Below are 16,810 nucleotides of genomic sequence, written 5' to 3' on the forward strand. Positions count from 1 at the left end.
CAAAGGTCAGTCAGACAAATTGGTTAATTCAATCTGCTTAACAAATTTCTCCAAGCAATAGATTTTTTTTCGTTTTTTTTCGTCATTTGCTCATATACATTTCCAGCTCTTTGTTCCCAACAGATAGATTGGACAGATAAATCTTTCTGTGTGTACCCAGCTTAAGTCTAAGTTGGTGAGTAACCATTGAATGATTTTTTTCCTCTGTGCGGGTGCATGAGAGCGGGTGTGTAAGCGTACCCATCTGCTCGCATGGTAGCGCAGGGATTCGGGTGGCAGGGTGGCGTGCGCTTGGCTGAGCGGCGTTTAGCTGCGAATATACGCAACCTAGCGAGCAGGCCTGAATTACCCCTTTTGTTATGCGTAAAATAGTGTGAATATCATATGCCCTTTTTAGCTTCCAGTCAGTTCTTTGTACGTGCTTGTTTTATTGGCTGAAGAGAGCGAAATAGAGATGTAAATTAGTATTTTGTTTAAATGAAAATGATTGTGAAGATGTGAAGTGTTATGAAAGGAACTAACTGCATCCATGCTAATGCATTATTGCTACATGAAGAACAAGGAAAAACAAATCACAGAAATTTCCCACTTAATTATTGTGCTGGAATGCACAGTGATATCATTGACCTATCGGTCATGCCCCAGTTAATCATATCTGAACCTTCCTCAGTGGGGAATAGGCTTGCTTATGCTGTATTCTGCCTGAAAGTTGATCAAGTAAAATTCACTCACATGTGTGGTTACACTGCTTACTGCGGCCCATCACGGCCTGCTCTCCAGCAGAGTGATCCATACCAGCAAGCTGCCGCACAGCACTCTGCATTTAATAATTTACCACCTAAACCCCATTCCATATATTGTTTCTAGAGCCCTCCCTCGTCTTTTGCTTGCATGGAGCTGTTTTGTCATACTGAAATAGAGCTTATGCGCGGTAACAGCCTAATAAGCCAGCAACTTCAGTCGCTTATTAAAGTCAAGCATGTGTCTTTGTTTCATGTTGCTAATGATGTGGAACCATACAGGCCCAAGTATATTTCGCCTGGACGGTGTGGGAGCGAATGCTGAGAGCTCATTACTTGGCTCCCCATTGGAATCCTGCAGGCTTCTGCTCATTGAGGAGACTGTGGGGGCTTTGACAGAATTATTATACTGAATATTTTTAGACTCATTAACTATATCACCAAAGCAAAACATCTCTTTCTTAGATGCAAATGGCTGCAGCCAGTGTGACTTTGCTTTAGTTATTGTGGGTGAAAAACACGAAGCTTGAAAACAATTTAAAGAAAGTCTGTCATGCTTGAGTGTCTGAGTGCGACACTGTCACTACGCCTCTCGGAGCAGCCATTTTCTTCTTCTTTTATTATTATTTATTTCTTTTTATTATTTTTTTAATTTTCTTGCCAGTAATACAGCAACAATGGTGTGTAAAACTTGCCTTTGGTGTTAAGTAACAGCGTTCTCACAGAAAGGATCATTTTGCTATACTGTGTGGGTTCTGAACATCTTTGTTGAGTATAGAAATTCTGTAGTGTGAATAGTTATGCAAGGAATTAGCGAAGTGTCAGTGTGCGGTTGCTGGGAATCTCTAATGACAGACAGAATGGTCATATAATGATGTAGCTGTCTTCAGTACCAGATTATTGTGTTCCCTACAGGCCACTTATTTGGTTTGGAATCATCTCCACCCACACCTCCCATGACTCTGTAGGTCTCCATGGTTCTATCACAAGGTGTCTCCCAAATAATACCCTGATGTGCCAGAAAACTGAGACATCTGTAGACATCACTGACTGGCCTGCGCTATGTAAATATCCCTGCAGAACATTGGTACTTCTGCACAAGTCCATAGCCACCAGATCTAGGCCCAAAATATGATACTTGTAGGTGTTTTCTAGATTGAAAATTAGAAAGGGTACATTTAATTAAATCTGGGTAATTGGCTTCATATAGGAGTGATGGGGTGTGTTGAAATATATACCCAAATCCATTAAATCAGATGGGCCCACTTGAAAAAGAAAATGACTTCCACATCTGCTTTTTGGTCTTCACATTAAATTATAAAGCTTTTGGGACAAATGTAATAGGGTGTAAGAAGCAGAAAGTGAGAGATTTTGGGGGAGTTTTCCCATGTTTTTTAAAGCTGCAATCATTTACATGGCAAAATCAACCTGGGCATTTCAGTGTAAATGATTGCCGATTTAAAAAAAATGAGATACCTCTCCCAAAATCTCTCTCTTTCTGATTTTCACACCCTATTACATTTGGCCCTAGGTTTTAGAGCTGTTGAGAGTGGAATCACATATGAACATAAAGCAATAAATCACCCACAAAAGCAGATACCTTTATCTCATATTGATCAGCCATAGGGCCAGATGCACTAAGCTTCAAAAGTAATAAAATGGAGAGTGATAAACAGCCAGCCAATCAGTTACTGCCTGACATTTTTCAAACACAGTCTTTGACACGACATCACTTTTGAAGTGCATCCAGCCCCAAATCCCTAAAAAATGTCCAATAAAAGGATCAAGTGAAATATTAAATAACAATTGTGACAAGGGGAAGTACTGATGAGTGCCTCTGGCCAAAACAGACACATACCTCCCAATGATCCTGATTTGGTGGGACAGTCTCACTTTTTGTGCATTGTCACACCTGCGGGCTGCAGTGGAGGGGTATAGTAGGTTGGGAGCTTCCCTCTAACCAGCTGCTGTGCTTAGTAGAGTAAGGGATCCGTGTATTATACTCTGATCATTTATTAGTAGAAGCAATGTTTCCAATAAGGAATGTCATATGGATTATTAATAAGACACAGACTCAAGCTGTAGCAGAGCCAAGATATGTGTACTGTATAATAAGGTTAAATAAGTGTGTAAGATTCCTCTGTCATATTTGCAGCTGGTATAGCTCTATACAGTGGCTGAGCGCACACCGTAGCTACTGTCTGTAGCAGGGCAAGTAGTAAATGATGCCATGCGTGGAAGAAAGGGATTTGGGGCATGCTGAAACAGGGACACTGCATTTCCTGCAAGGCCCTTCCCCACCCCAAATTTTGGATGTGGTAAATTGGGAGGTATGCACGAATTTGAATTCAGTCCATTCACCATAAAGAAAGCAAATCTGAAATATTCTCTATTAGAATATCTCGGGTACGTCAGGACTAAGTCCCCCATACTGAAGATACAATGCTCTAAGAATATGTGCCCAAGAAGCCCAGTCAAAGGTTTTGTCAGCATCACAGCTGACTACTATATCCTCATGCCTCCCAAATGTCCTTATTACAGAGGGACAGTCCCACTAACTGGAAACTGCCCTGCTGTCCATCCCACTGCAGTGTCCAGCAGATGGGGGGGCAGGTTGAGAGAGCCTGCGATCATCGCTGCCCTGGTCTGCAAACCAGCCGGTGTTCACTGAAGCGATTGCATGCGCACAGCATCTATTAGTGCAAGGAGAGGAGACGGGGGTGGGGGGTGGGGTGGGGGAGGGTTCAGCCCAGCTGCTCGAGGAGCTTTGGGTATGTCCCCAAAATGACACAAGGCCATGCCTCTCCATTCAAGGACCCTCCATCCCATTCACCCATGGCCCTGTCCTCTGATATGTGCACATATCCAGGTGTGGCAGGTCCTGCTTCCAAACCTCACAAAGTTGGGAGGTATGTTTCCTATTTCCCTCAGCAAGATGTGCCTGTGTCATATTTGCCATTGTAAATGTTACTCCTATGTAAGAGAAGCACGGTGTAGAAATGCAGTTGACCAATTTGGCGTCAGGGCTGTGCTGCTTACATCATTAATCCCCACCACTATCATGGTAAAATGCTGCTTTATTGCAGCCCTGTCCCCTCCATAGGGATCTGCAAATTCTGATATGGCCTCCCTATCCTATGCTGAAGATTCTGGGATGCTGGGGACTACCCAAAAAATTGTGAGTCTAAAGGCCCATACACACTAGATTATCTTTCCAATCTGGCTGATTGGAATGAAAATCCGGAAATTTTTGGGAGCAAATGACAATTGACTATTTGCTTCTAAACATAGAAAACAGACCAAAACATTTATTCAGACAATTAGTTAAATCGATTTATGCAGATAACTGCTTTTGTCCATTTTCCAGCTTTTGGGAGCAAATGGTTTATTGTAATTTGCAGAACAAGGTTATAGGGTATGACCCTTCTTTGGCGCAATGCTGCCCCTAGCTCGTACTTATCCCTAGTTATCACCAAATAACTAAAACAATAATACAAGAAATACAGAGATGGACTTCCCAAGCTTCTGAGGCGCAACAACCATCCAGGTGTTTTTTCTGGTCATCAATGTTTCCTTTGATATGTCTGGTGGTTTTTCAGATAATTTCTCCGAGGATAAATCAAAAAGGAAAAACCGCCAATTAGATGTAAGCCAATACAAATAAATTTCTATTGTCTGGATTTAAGATAGGAGATCATAGACGGGCGTACCCAACTCACAGTGTGGATGGCACTGTATGTGCACGTAGCGGGTTCTTGCTCCGTTGGACAGATCTCTATGATTATCCTCTCAACTCCAGATGATATGTGTACCATAAAAAATAAAATTAAATAACAATGTGTAACTCTATTAAATTACAACATATGAGTTTCTTTTGTGATGGAAAAAGAATCTCGTGGGCGCACCTCACTCACTTAGAACAAGGGGGAGGCACACACATAAAGGTTTCTTTTCCCATATCAAATCCACGTGTATATTATGAAAGAATGGTAGGCGTACCCTACTCACGGTAAGTATGGAATGATATAAGCCCGTAGCAGGTTCTTTGCCTTCCTTTTCAAGTTTCCAAAGTGTTATACGTATTCTCCATTCAATGTGTGTACATAAAAAACAAAAATAGGCAATGTGTAGTCTCGTCGCTACTTTCTATATCTTATTTGAAGGTCTATAGGGCAGCAGAATTTTCTTTTACCCAGATTTTATAAAGATAAATGTACATTCGTACCGGGACTCACACTGAGAGGTGCTATTAACATGTGCATAAAGGTTTCTTTACGTGCTCATGGCTTGTGAACAGGAATCCTTCACCAAGTGAAAAGAACAATGATTCTATACCCCGTCTGAGTGAAGATTCTTTAATATTTGTGGTATTGGCGTACCCCAACTTACGATTGTGGGGGTCTTTACACTCCCGTAGCGTTTTCTTTTTGCCCTGTGCTGCTGGTATAATGCTGGGAGATCCTCATCCAGACATATACCCGATGTGCATGGGGTGAAAAGGAAATAATGCCTCAGAATTCTTGCCCCCAATTTGACAGGGATAACAGTAAAAACTGATTCAGAGCTGAGTGACAAACGATGTTTTTTTCTTCCATAAAAAATTATTTATTCTCCAAAATTTCTAAAAATTCTCCATCCCCATGATGGTAGAATAGCACAAGTTCCAACAATTATTCAGACCCACAATGGTCTTACACAGGATAAAAATATTATAAAACCAAAAAATAAAAACAAAAACAAATTCTTGAAATATACATACATCCAATGTTGAGTAGGTAAGATGTGATGGCTGCTCACTCTCCACACTGGCTGTCGACGCGTTTCGGTGACTAGCACCTTTATCAAGACATGCTGGTGGAGTGTGAGAGGCCATTCTTTTATACCCAGAGCAGCCAATACTCTTTGAGCAGGAAATGATGTAATAATCATTTCCTGATATTTAACAGGGATTAAAAACATGTATTCAAACAGTACAACAGTATTAATCCATATTTCACAGTCTATTCATAAGACATGTGGCGATATTTGCATTTATTGTAATTTGTTTCCAGATTTTCATTCCAACCAGCCAGATTGGAAAGATAATCTTCTAGTGTGTAATGGCCTTTACTCACCTTCTGGGAGACTAGGTACAGTAAGTATAATCTGTGTCATAGCTGTGAAGGACACACCCTTCACAAAGTCTATTGGTGCAGTGCAGTATGACGTAAAGCTACTGCTACTTATATATTTGCATACCTCCTAACATTTACAAAATAGGTCGCAGGACTCTGTGACGCACACTCCCAAAAATGGAGTGTGGTCTCACCAAAAAGGATGTGAATTTGTGTCAATGCAGCTCTGTGATCTACTGGTATGCCCCATGTCCCCTCTGGGGACATGGGGCAAGGAATAGACACTGTGCAAATACTTACAGCATCTGTTTAACGCTGCACTGCTAAGCAGAGAAGTGAGTGACAGGAGGACACCTAAATGCACCCAATCGCAGGACACAGCTGCCCTGAGTTGGGACAGTGGTAGAGTCAAAGAAAAAACGGCAATCAGGACTGTTGGGACTGGAGGTAGTATCTATGGACTTTATAGTAGTTGACCGGAGCACAATTAGGAAAACAAATGCGAATATGTGAAGAACATGCAAACTCAAAACAGATACGGCCTTGGTGGGAGTCATACTCATGTCTCCAAGACAGCATCAGTAACCACTGTACTGTATATTTAGTATTGAACAGTCTATTTCTGTTGTGGCATAATAAACTACACATAATACAACTTATACAGTATATATTCTATACCAGGCATGTCCAACCTTGGCCCTCCAGATGTTTTGAAACTACACATCCCAGCATGCTTTGCCACAGTTTTGCTATTAGAGAATGCTAAAACTATTGCACAGCATGCTGGGATGTGTAGTTTCAAAACATCTGGAGGGCCAACGTTGGACATGCCTGTTCTATACCTAGTGATGCTAACGGTGCATGCCAATTATGTTTATCATGGCAATTCTCTGCAATTTGGCTTTTAAGTGGTCTGTATAAATGTGTTCTGTGGTAATGTCGATGTGTTTCAGATAAGGACAGTAACTTTAATAAGCCCTGGGGTCTATTTCTCATACTTTACTTGTTTCTATCATTCAAAATTAGCAGGCATGACTACTTTAACCATTGTATCAATTGCCTAAAGACAGCACCCTGTTATTTATCCCTGTTCCGTTTCTGCTGACCTCCATAATTAATGTCACATTTGTGTGCAGTGTCACATTGAATGGTTTCTCATCATGTAAACCAGACTGCCATATGGATAGGGAGGTGCAGGGGAAAAATGCTCATGTTTATTTATGTTTCTGTTTAAAACTGAGAGCAATAAGGGAGTAAATTGGTATACTGTATTTGGAAGAACAGACTTTATGTACACAAAGTTAATGTAGCCTTTTTACAGCAGATTTGTTGATAACAACATGTAGTACTGAATAATTTGGAGTTTGCACTTTTGGAGATATAAATAATTTTCTGTGCAACGTCTGAGTTTTAGAATGAAGTCACATATATTTAAATGCACTTCTGTGTTGGATAACATTTATTATTTAGTTTCCTACAGTATAGTGATAAAATTGCCAGAATTCTGTGTTCAGGTGCGTACACACTAGAAGATAAAGGTTAAAGATATGCACAAAAATTATATTGTGCATATTATTTTTTATTTATTTATTACCAGTTTCTTATATAGCGCATATATAGAACCTTATTCAGATCCATTCGGTCCTCCAAAATACTGGGGGACAAAATGAATAGGGGTCCCCCGTATTTCAAGAACCAGCACCAGGCACAACCAGCCAGCAGGGTAATGTTACAGCCGGGGGACACTTATTATATAAGGTCCCGCGGCCAAAGCAATAACTCCCTGACCGGTCAGCCTGGGCAGGGGTCCTGGGGAAGTGGGGACCCACCCAATTAAGAGATCCCCCTCTCCAGAACTTACCTGCCCATGCAGAAGCCTGGGGCTGTCCCCGGTACCCCCGGGCTGTGGGTACCAGGCTGATTGTAGTGTAAAATAACATTGGGTTCTGCTGTGAAAATATGAGTCCCAGCAAGCCTGGTCCACATACTGGGACTTGGAGAACCACAAGTCCCAGCATGCAGGCCATTAATAGGCTTGTTGGGACTTTTAGTTTCACAGCAAAAGCAATAGTGAAATAAACACAAACACACCTGAAAAATAAAGCTTTATTACAAACGCAGCCCTTTTATATATATATACTTACCTATCTTGACCCCATAGGTAGACCTACCTCCATCCATTCATCAGCTGGTCCTGAAGAAATCCAATATGGGGGACCTGTGGAAGGAAATTTTACTTACAAGGGTCCTCCGGCGTAGATCGAGTCCTCTTCTGTCCATGTAGGCATCCAGGGGACTTGGCAAAAAAAAAAACCCACGGACTAAGGAAGGAGCCGCACGATGAGTTTGTTTACATCGTGCAGCTCCTCCTCCCGAATAATGCTATTGGCCGCCTAGCAGCACCAATCGGTCAGGAGTTGCTAGGCAGCTAGGTGCCGCTGTGCTACAGTATATTGTTTGATATGTGCTATATTGTTTGCCCACAGCACCGATCATATCGTTAGCATTATCGGCAGTACCACAAATCACCCAGCACCACTACCTCTTTGTTATGACAACACCCCCCCAGGTGCTGTGACTCCCCCCCAACCCTCAACATACTTACCAACACCTGGGGATTGGTGAGCTCCTGAGGGAACCGGTGCAGTAAAGTAAATTAGGAATCACCATTCGAATGAATGGTGATTCCTAGTCGTATTCTTTCAATGGCATATACATTCGTATTCATAAATACGAATACAAATGTGCCATGAATACGAATTGAGGTATTTCGGCATAGTAAATGCCAAAAATACAAATATGTATAAAATAGGCATATTTTTATACGAATACTGTATGCCTATTTTATGCGTATTTTCGTTAGTAAATTTCCCCCTATATGTCATATGCTTGCTATAGTCCAGGATTCTATAGTAGGATAGGACCTGTTCAAAACACCATGATGTCATCTAAAAATAAACGCTGTGATATTATTTTTAGCCTTTACATCCTGTATGGTTCTACTGTATGACATTTGTTTTATTGTAATGTTTGTTCAATATGATTTGCTGTTCCAATAATGGATGCATCTCTTCATTCCAGTTGTTATCTTTTTTTTTGCAGAGGTCTCATTGACTAGCTCAGCACCCTGGTGTGTTAGTCTGGCACTAAAGTCAGTGCAGAAAGTGTACGTGAAAGAAAACAGTTAAATATATAGTTTTAATGAGAACAGATTGTCCAAAAATCAAAGTGTCATATATAACAATATTGTAGTAATAACAATAATAATAATACCCAAATGTATATAGCTATAGTTTATGTAGTGATCCTAGCAGAAACTGCCAAAGCATGGAGAAAAGTACAGTTTATAAAAGTGTAGTGAATTGCTAAGATTATGGTCTCTGCAACTTCCTTGACAAACATACAGCTTTAATTGACTATCAAGCTTGAAGGAGTCTGCATTGTGATTGGTCAGAAGAGTTCCAGACCATTGAGATTGTGCTGTAACAGCACCATGGATTCCTTGAATGCATTAATTTGCATATCAGACGTGGCGATGGAAGTGCATGATGATGACATAGCATTACTTGTTATGTTGTGCTGGGTAACAAATACACAATTAGACTGTTAAATGTAAAGCAGCAACATGATCCAAACAGTTAATTATCTTAAAGGAATAATAAATATTACATGCACATTGCAATCATTGTACATTATGTTTTTCTCCCCATTGTAGGGTTTATGGCTAATGTATAAACTGACAAAATTAGCATTCAGTATTTACTATGGATGTCAACTGCAAAAATTTGGTTAAAAGCTTGTAAAATAGGAAAATAATATTTGCACTCAGTGGGACACTAAACCCAATTGTGAAAAATAAGGCACAAGGTAAATTATACAGGATATTGATAATTCATACTAAAATAGAGAAAAATATTTCTTCTTGCTACACTACATTAAAGGCAATATGAAGTATTTGTTTTATTTCAACTTTTGTACAGAGCTACTGTAGTAGGGCAGCAGGGTTCTGAGAGGCTTAGGAGGAGGAGATCCATTCCATCTACATAGGACAAATAATCAAGTGGTGCTTAGCTTCTCACTATAATTTATCTAGTAGCCATTTGCCCTCTTTAGGTGGCTTGATACATCACCCCCCCCCCTTCCCTAGTGTATAGTAGTTTTTGACAAATATTTCCTAAAGCTAGGGTCATCACCAAGTATGCAAAACCATGATCTGTACAAAGCTTAATCATATACCGTATCTGGTACCTATTGTAATGTGCTGAACTATGCCTCATTCACAGTACAGTACACAAAGCAGAGCTACAATATGTCACATCCAAAAAATAAATATGAAACCATATCTGGGGCCCAATCCCACATGCACAGCCATATATGGAGCCTGATGTGCAAATTCCTATCAATACTTACAGTATTTGCAGATCCATTGATATTCAAACTCCGTGCACCACTGGCTCTGTCTTTTTTTCCTTGTGGTGCTTCCCCCTTCCAGATCATGCTCACTTAGCTATCCTTCTATTGCTTTACTATGCCAATAGCAAATCAGAGTTCACTGTACAAGAGGTTCACAGATCTGGTTTTACATTGAGCCAACCAGCATAGAATGTTTTTAGAGCTAACCAAGAATGGCTTCAGCAACTGATTGACAGTCATTGATATTCAATGGCAAGTCTCAAACTTTCCCCAGCACTGTAACTCCTAGGTACAGAACCCCAGCATAACTAGTATACATGAAAGCAGAACTGATTTATTTTTTTAAGTTCCTCTCTGGGTGACACTCAAGTCTACCTCTTCTCTCTTGATTTCTTCAATTTCTTCCTCCCCCAGATGCCAGTTGCCTCTCTCTCTGCCATCTCATCCTGGAGGTGTTTTCTCACATTTAAAAAGCCAAAACTGAACTTATTGTCTTCCCTAAATCTAGAGTGTCCTCCCCTCCTGACCCCTCTGTCAATGTCAACACCACCACCATCTCCTCTATTCTCAAATGACTGGTTGTCATTCTTGACTCATCCCTTTTATTTGCCCTCACATTCTCTCGCAGACCCTTCGGCTTCCTGGATGCAACCAAAAAAATTGTTCATTCACTGATCATCTCTCACCTTGAGTAATGAAGTAACCTACTCCTTACTGGACTCGACCACTCCCATCTTGCTCCTCTCCAATCTTATCTTCCTTTCTCTCTACTACACATCTGCCTTTCTTCTCTGCCAAGCCCTTCACTAGTTCCTGCCAAGCCCTTCACTAGTTCCCCGACCACTACAGAATTCTCTTCAAGCTCCTCTCCATCGCGTACAAGGTCCTGTCCTACTGCACTGATCCCTCTATCTTCAGCTCTATACTCCCTCCTGCCCTTACTTATAGCACAATGACCCCACATTTCCTGCCCTCTGCTTACCACATCTGACCATAACAGCATGTAGTCTACCTCACCTTCTTGCACCTTCCAATTCTCCCACTTCTGCCCTTAGTTCTCCTTACACTGGCTCACATTTTATATCTTGCTTTAGTGACTCCTTCCTTTTAGACTGTAAGCAGGGCCCTCCTTCCTCCTGTTCGTATTACCTTATTATCTTAAATACCAGCTACACTCCACATATCCTCCTTATGATCTCTGTCCTTGGACTCTACTCCTTCATTGTTTTAATGTCTTCACACAACTTTATGATGAGTATTTACATTGCACCCCTTGCATCAGTGGTTTGAGAGAGTTGTAGTGTACTGCATTGTACTGTACTGTTTTAGCCTTTACTGTCTTATTGCTTACCTTCTATATGGCTCTGCAGCCCACTTGGGGCACTGTATAAATAAAGTTTATTATCTATACTGTATATTACTAGCATAAGGGTAATTTTTCTGAGTAATTTATTTCAGTGATACGGTTGTCTTAGCAGGGCACATCATCAGGGTCCATAAATGTGGAGAATTGAAGTGGCATTGTATTTGGATGCATCGTTTCGGGTCTATGTGGCAAAATGTCCACCGGGCAATCACAGTGTATCACCATTGAGCTCTTTAAAATGTTAAAGTTGGTCAACACTCCTGTGCACATGCTGGGTGACCTGGACCATGTGTCCTGTCAGGGGATCTGAAATCAGTAACAGTGATGTGTTGCTATCCACTAAGCAGGGATTCTATGAGGTATCGACTTTTAAGGGGGTGAAAGGTAAAATGTACCGCCTAGCACTGGTTTGAACCCAGGCACAACTGCTAGTTGTTAGCGACAATTAATTATAAAAAGCAGATTGATTGCTTTGGGCAACTTCTCCACTGGTCCAGTACTTCAAGGTTTTTAATGCTTGATACATCAACCTTAGTCTTATGTTCAACAATTTCAGCTCTCTGAGCTGTCACTCACTTCTGCTCTCCCTTTGCCAATAAGAGTCCTGATATTTGGAGTACTAGTGGATAGGGTCTGTATACACAGGGTTGCAGAGGTGCGGTCACATCTTAATACAGACCTTAATCCAAGCATACAAAGCAACTGCAGATGTAGCCAAATTGTGTGCAACTCTGATCAGATCCATAGTGCTTGTACTGGTTGAGCTGTAATCATGTGGTCATCTCTGGTTGGAAAATAATCTAAGAAGCAAGTTGCTGGCTGGTACACATTATATGAGTACACATCTGTTTGGTATCGAAAAATAAAGCATACCTCCCAACACCAGGAAAGTGTGAATCAGGACACGGAATATGTGTATGGCACTTTGGGCCATGACTGCATTTAAGCGGGCACGGGCACATCTCAGTGGGTGTGATAACATCCTCAGTCAGCGTTCTTAACCCATTTTATTATCGCATGTACTGGAAGCAACTGATTTATGATCTCCTCATATCGGGACTGTCCAGCTGAAATCGGGATAGTATGAATAGGTCAGAGTTCACACAAATCTGATTTCTTTTCTGAAAGTGTTTTGCCTGTATAAGTGCTTTGTCCAACTTTACATACGGAAAAATAATAAATAAAGAATACTTTTGTGTTTTCCATTACTGCTGTAGAGCCTGATCACAGTATTGCATTGTGTCCTATCTCTACAACTTTAGTGGAAGAATATACAGAATGTAAATATAGGGTTTATTATGTCACTCAGTGTAACTAGCATTGCATTGCTTATTCACTTTGAATAACTCTGTCGTTCAGGTGCACGTCCTGGTATCATACGTTCATAGCGAGGTAGATTAATAGGGAGTTCTGTGTGGAATTTTCTATCCTGTTATTGTTCTCCCTCAGCGTGTGATGGCTGAGTTAATTCTCTTTAGTTTTGTCATGCTCTGAAGCACACATTGCCAGGCTATGATAAGCTTTACAAGGAGAAGAAGTAAAAGCACGATGTCCATCAAAGTCCTAACCTTGCATTTTAAACGTTCCGCTGACCTGATGTGCTGTTCCGAAGGCCTCAAAGGATTCCTTTTATGAAAAAAGCCCAAACAAAAAGGTTCAATATGTCCTAGAGCTATCGTTTTTGAGTTAAACTGGGTGAAGTAGAAATATTTTACTCATCAGCTTTGCAGTCACAGAGTTTGCTTCAGCTAGAACAAAACTGCTGAGGCATTTAGAGAAAATTAACCCCCCATCCTGGCAGCCAGATGTGACTGGTTTCTGATGAATGCACATGAGTGGGCTGAAAAATCAAGAGACTGTGAAATTCCTGTCAGGTCTGTACAGTGCAGAATGGGCTATTGACTGCTTTCTATATTTCCCTCCATCATTCTTCTTGAACACTGCCATTAATTTCCTTTCCAGCTCTGACTTTTTTTCTTTGTTCACCCCCCCACCTCCTCCTCTTTTTTTCTTTTTTTTTTTCAGATCTCGGTGCTGCAGAGCAGGATGCACCAAGCTTTGGTGGAGTTCTTCAAACAACAAGGCCTCTATAACCAGGCTGGGCTGGCTCGCTTCCAGGCAGCCTCTCAGGAGAATGCTCAGAAATTATTATATGTGCAGGTAGGTGATTGCAGAAAAGTAGGAAAGATCATTCTGATCTACTGTAGATGGAAAGGCAAATGATGGGCAGCGTGATGAAGCACTGAAACCATATCTCATCAGGGTTTTTTACAATTTTTACCTATTTAATAAACTGGAATTGCATAAATGATTACGTCAGTACTATACATAAATGTATATATGGGGACAGTGATAGAACTCGCACCGTACAATTTAACATGAACAATAAACACAAAATTATATTTTATTTCTTACTGCAAGATATTTTCTGAACTTTTTTTTTTTTTAAGTTTCATATTTAACCATTTCACAATCAGGGTTTAGGTCCAGGGCACTTTTGATTTATTTGTACATATATATATATATATATATATATATATATATATATATATATATATATATATATATATACAGTATTGAAGCGAAAGCAGTATTTCTGTATATTACACATCTGACACATATATTACACATATAATGGATCCCTTGTTTGCTAGAGGCTGGAACATATTTTTCTCAATCCTTCCTAGAACTGGATAACACTGTGCTTATTTTGAATGATAAATCTCTGATGGGGTCAGATTTGGGAGGAAAAAAGATAGTCTAGTACCTTCTGACCATCCAGTGATCATGGGATCTTGCTTGCAGTGCAGCGGAAAGTAGTGGTGCTAAGCAGTTATATTTACTGACAGCATAAACACAAATATGATTGGCATACAGCATAAGTGAAGTGCTACAGCCAGTGCCAGATTAAGGTCTAAATGGGCCTGGAGATGAAAATGATCAAGGGCCTATTTTACGCAATAATAGGGGTTGTGGCCAGCACCTAATAATTTGGGGGGCGTGACCAGTGCTCTGTTTGAGTGGTCTGCTCATGGGTGTGTCTCTATTTGTGTAAATACTTTCAACTAATTATATATGCCTGGAAGGCAAGGAGAAGGCATAGGAAAAATGCAGGGAAATATATTGGCGGGTGCCCTCCAAAGTTGCACCCGCAGGATGTCGATGTCCTAAAATACTTGTGGGGTGCGGCGGCTTTAGAGTCATAAAAAGTACTGAAAGCTGAAACTTGGTAGACAACATTTCAGCACCTTTTATGTGGTCACCACAATTTACCACACCATATACCCCTTATACAAATCATGCAACACAATAGTAACCCCCTTATACTGTACTTGCCTCTTACACATTATGCCACATGGAATGAGCCAAAATTCACACTATGGCACACAGATTGAGTCAAAATTCATGTTATGCCACACAGATTAAGGCAAAATGCACATTTTGCCACATGGATTGAGCCAAAATACACACTATACCAAATGGATTGAGCAATAATGCACAATATGCTTCATAAATAGGGGCATTGCGCGCCAATGGCATGCATTAAATATTTACACCATAATGCCCATTACATGTTAAGCCACACACCATAATGTCCATTACGCATTATGCCAAACACCATAATGCCTATTAAAAATTATTCTACATAAATGCTGCTTACCTCCATGCTCATTGCCAGGGGTTCCATGCTCATTGCCAGGGGTTCCATGCTCATTGCCATGTGGGATTACATGCTCATTGCCAAGGGGGAATACATGCTCGCGGTAACTGGGGGACAGCTGCCGCCTGGCAGAAATGACAGCCATTGACAGCCAGGCAGAGAGCAGGGGGCGTCCAGGGGGCTGTAATCAGAGCATTGCAGGTCCCGGCTATTTGAAATAATACCCCTTTCACACCAGAAAATGCAGAGAATATGGTCCTAGGATCATGTAGGGACATTCCCGGGCTGGCCCCTTTTACACCAGCCTAGTCCCTGCATTTTCTGGTGTGAGGGGGAGAGAAAACGCCCCCCCCCCCTTTAACCAACCAGCTATATCTTTGGAACCAACTGACTCATTTACATGAGACCAGTATCACATTGAAGAACTTTTGAGTGGGCTTCGAATGATTTTGTCCCGTGAAACTGGGCCATTTGGTTCCAGAGAAATCTGCCCTCAAACAACATGAACAGCCATGAAATTATATTTTAGAAATGAAAAAAAAAATTGGTTTACCCGCAATGTCTCTGGAAACAATGAACCCATATGGACCAGCCTGGTATCAGACTGAAGGTCCAGCGATTTGGGTTCAACTGAGTTTAACCTCGCTTCTATGATGCCAGAGGGGGAACTGGCAGCCGTTGGAACTGGGTGGGGTCGGAATTAGTGGGTCCCATGTTATCCTATGGGGAAAACGTTCCAGCTTTGCCTGGTAGCATCTCCGGTTCCTTACAATTTATATATATGAAAAAATCATAGGATCTGGCAAAATGTGAGATTGGACCTGTAAAACAAAAATCAGATCAGGGAAAAGCACAAGTCATTGTTCCATTGTACCATCTCCTTTACCTACCTACTTTGCTACTAACATACTCTGCAACCCTGTCTCTAAATCCTCATCATGGTTTCAACTTTGCACTTCTCCTACAGTATGTGTTGGTGCACCAACAAGGTCTTATCTTCAATATCCTCTCATACAGTACATCTTTTAGGCCCCCTTTGTTCCCAACCCTGCTTTAGCATATGCAAAATGCCCTGGGGTTGTGTCCCATATCATAGCTCAAATGGGCTAAACCCAGTTGAGGCTTGGGAACATCCCTAAAATGAACCAAAAGTAAAAAGTAGGGTGCCTAAATCCTTCCTTTCTTGTGCCACTGCCTTCAGGGTCCAATTAAGCCTTTGCACTAGTCCATCCATTTGGCATTAGCCTGGATGTGAATGGCATTCCCTGATCAGTTAGCATTTCCTTATGGATTACTAATTGGTTATACAAACTTACCAACTAATTATTGCATAAAGGTGATGCTTCTGGTGAGCCTGTTTTGTCATCTAGAACCACCAAAACATACTGTTGGCATTGAGCCAAGTTTTCTAAGATTCCAACCAAATCCATGTTGATTATCTCAAAAGATACTGGTATCAATGGCAGTGGAACAAGAGGTTCTCGGTATGAGGGTTAGGGCAGGTTCTCTGGCAGAC

General features: G+C 41.0%; 1 protein-coding gene across 1 annotated transcript in view; it reads left to right on the forward strand.

The window, feature by feature from the left end:
• Nucleotides 1-16,810, forward strand: part of CCDC178 (coiled-coil domain containing 178) — a 358,769-nt gene that overhangs the window by 295,347 nt on the left and 46,612 nt on the right. The window contains exon 18 of the mRNA XM_083187449.1: nucleotides 13,659-13,793. Within this exon, the coding sequence (XP_083043575.1) occupies nucleotides 13,659-13,793 (135 nt within the window). The remainder of the gene's footprint in view (nucleotides 1-13,658; nucleotides 13,794-16,810) is intronic.

The sequence above is a fragment of the Crinia signifera genome, chromosome 5, assembly GCF_055691185.1.
Source record: "Crinia signifera chromosome 5, ASM5569118v1, whole genome shotgun sequence".
Classification (NCBI taxonomy): domain Eukaryota; kingdom Metazoa; phylum Chordata; class Amphibia; order Anura; family Myobatrachidae; genus Crinia; species Crinia signifera.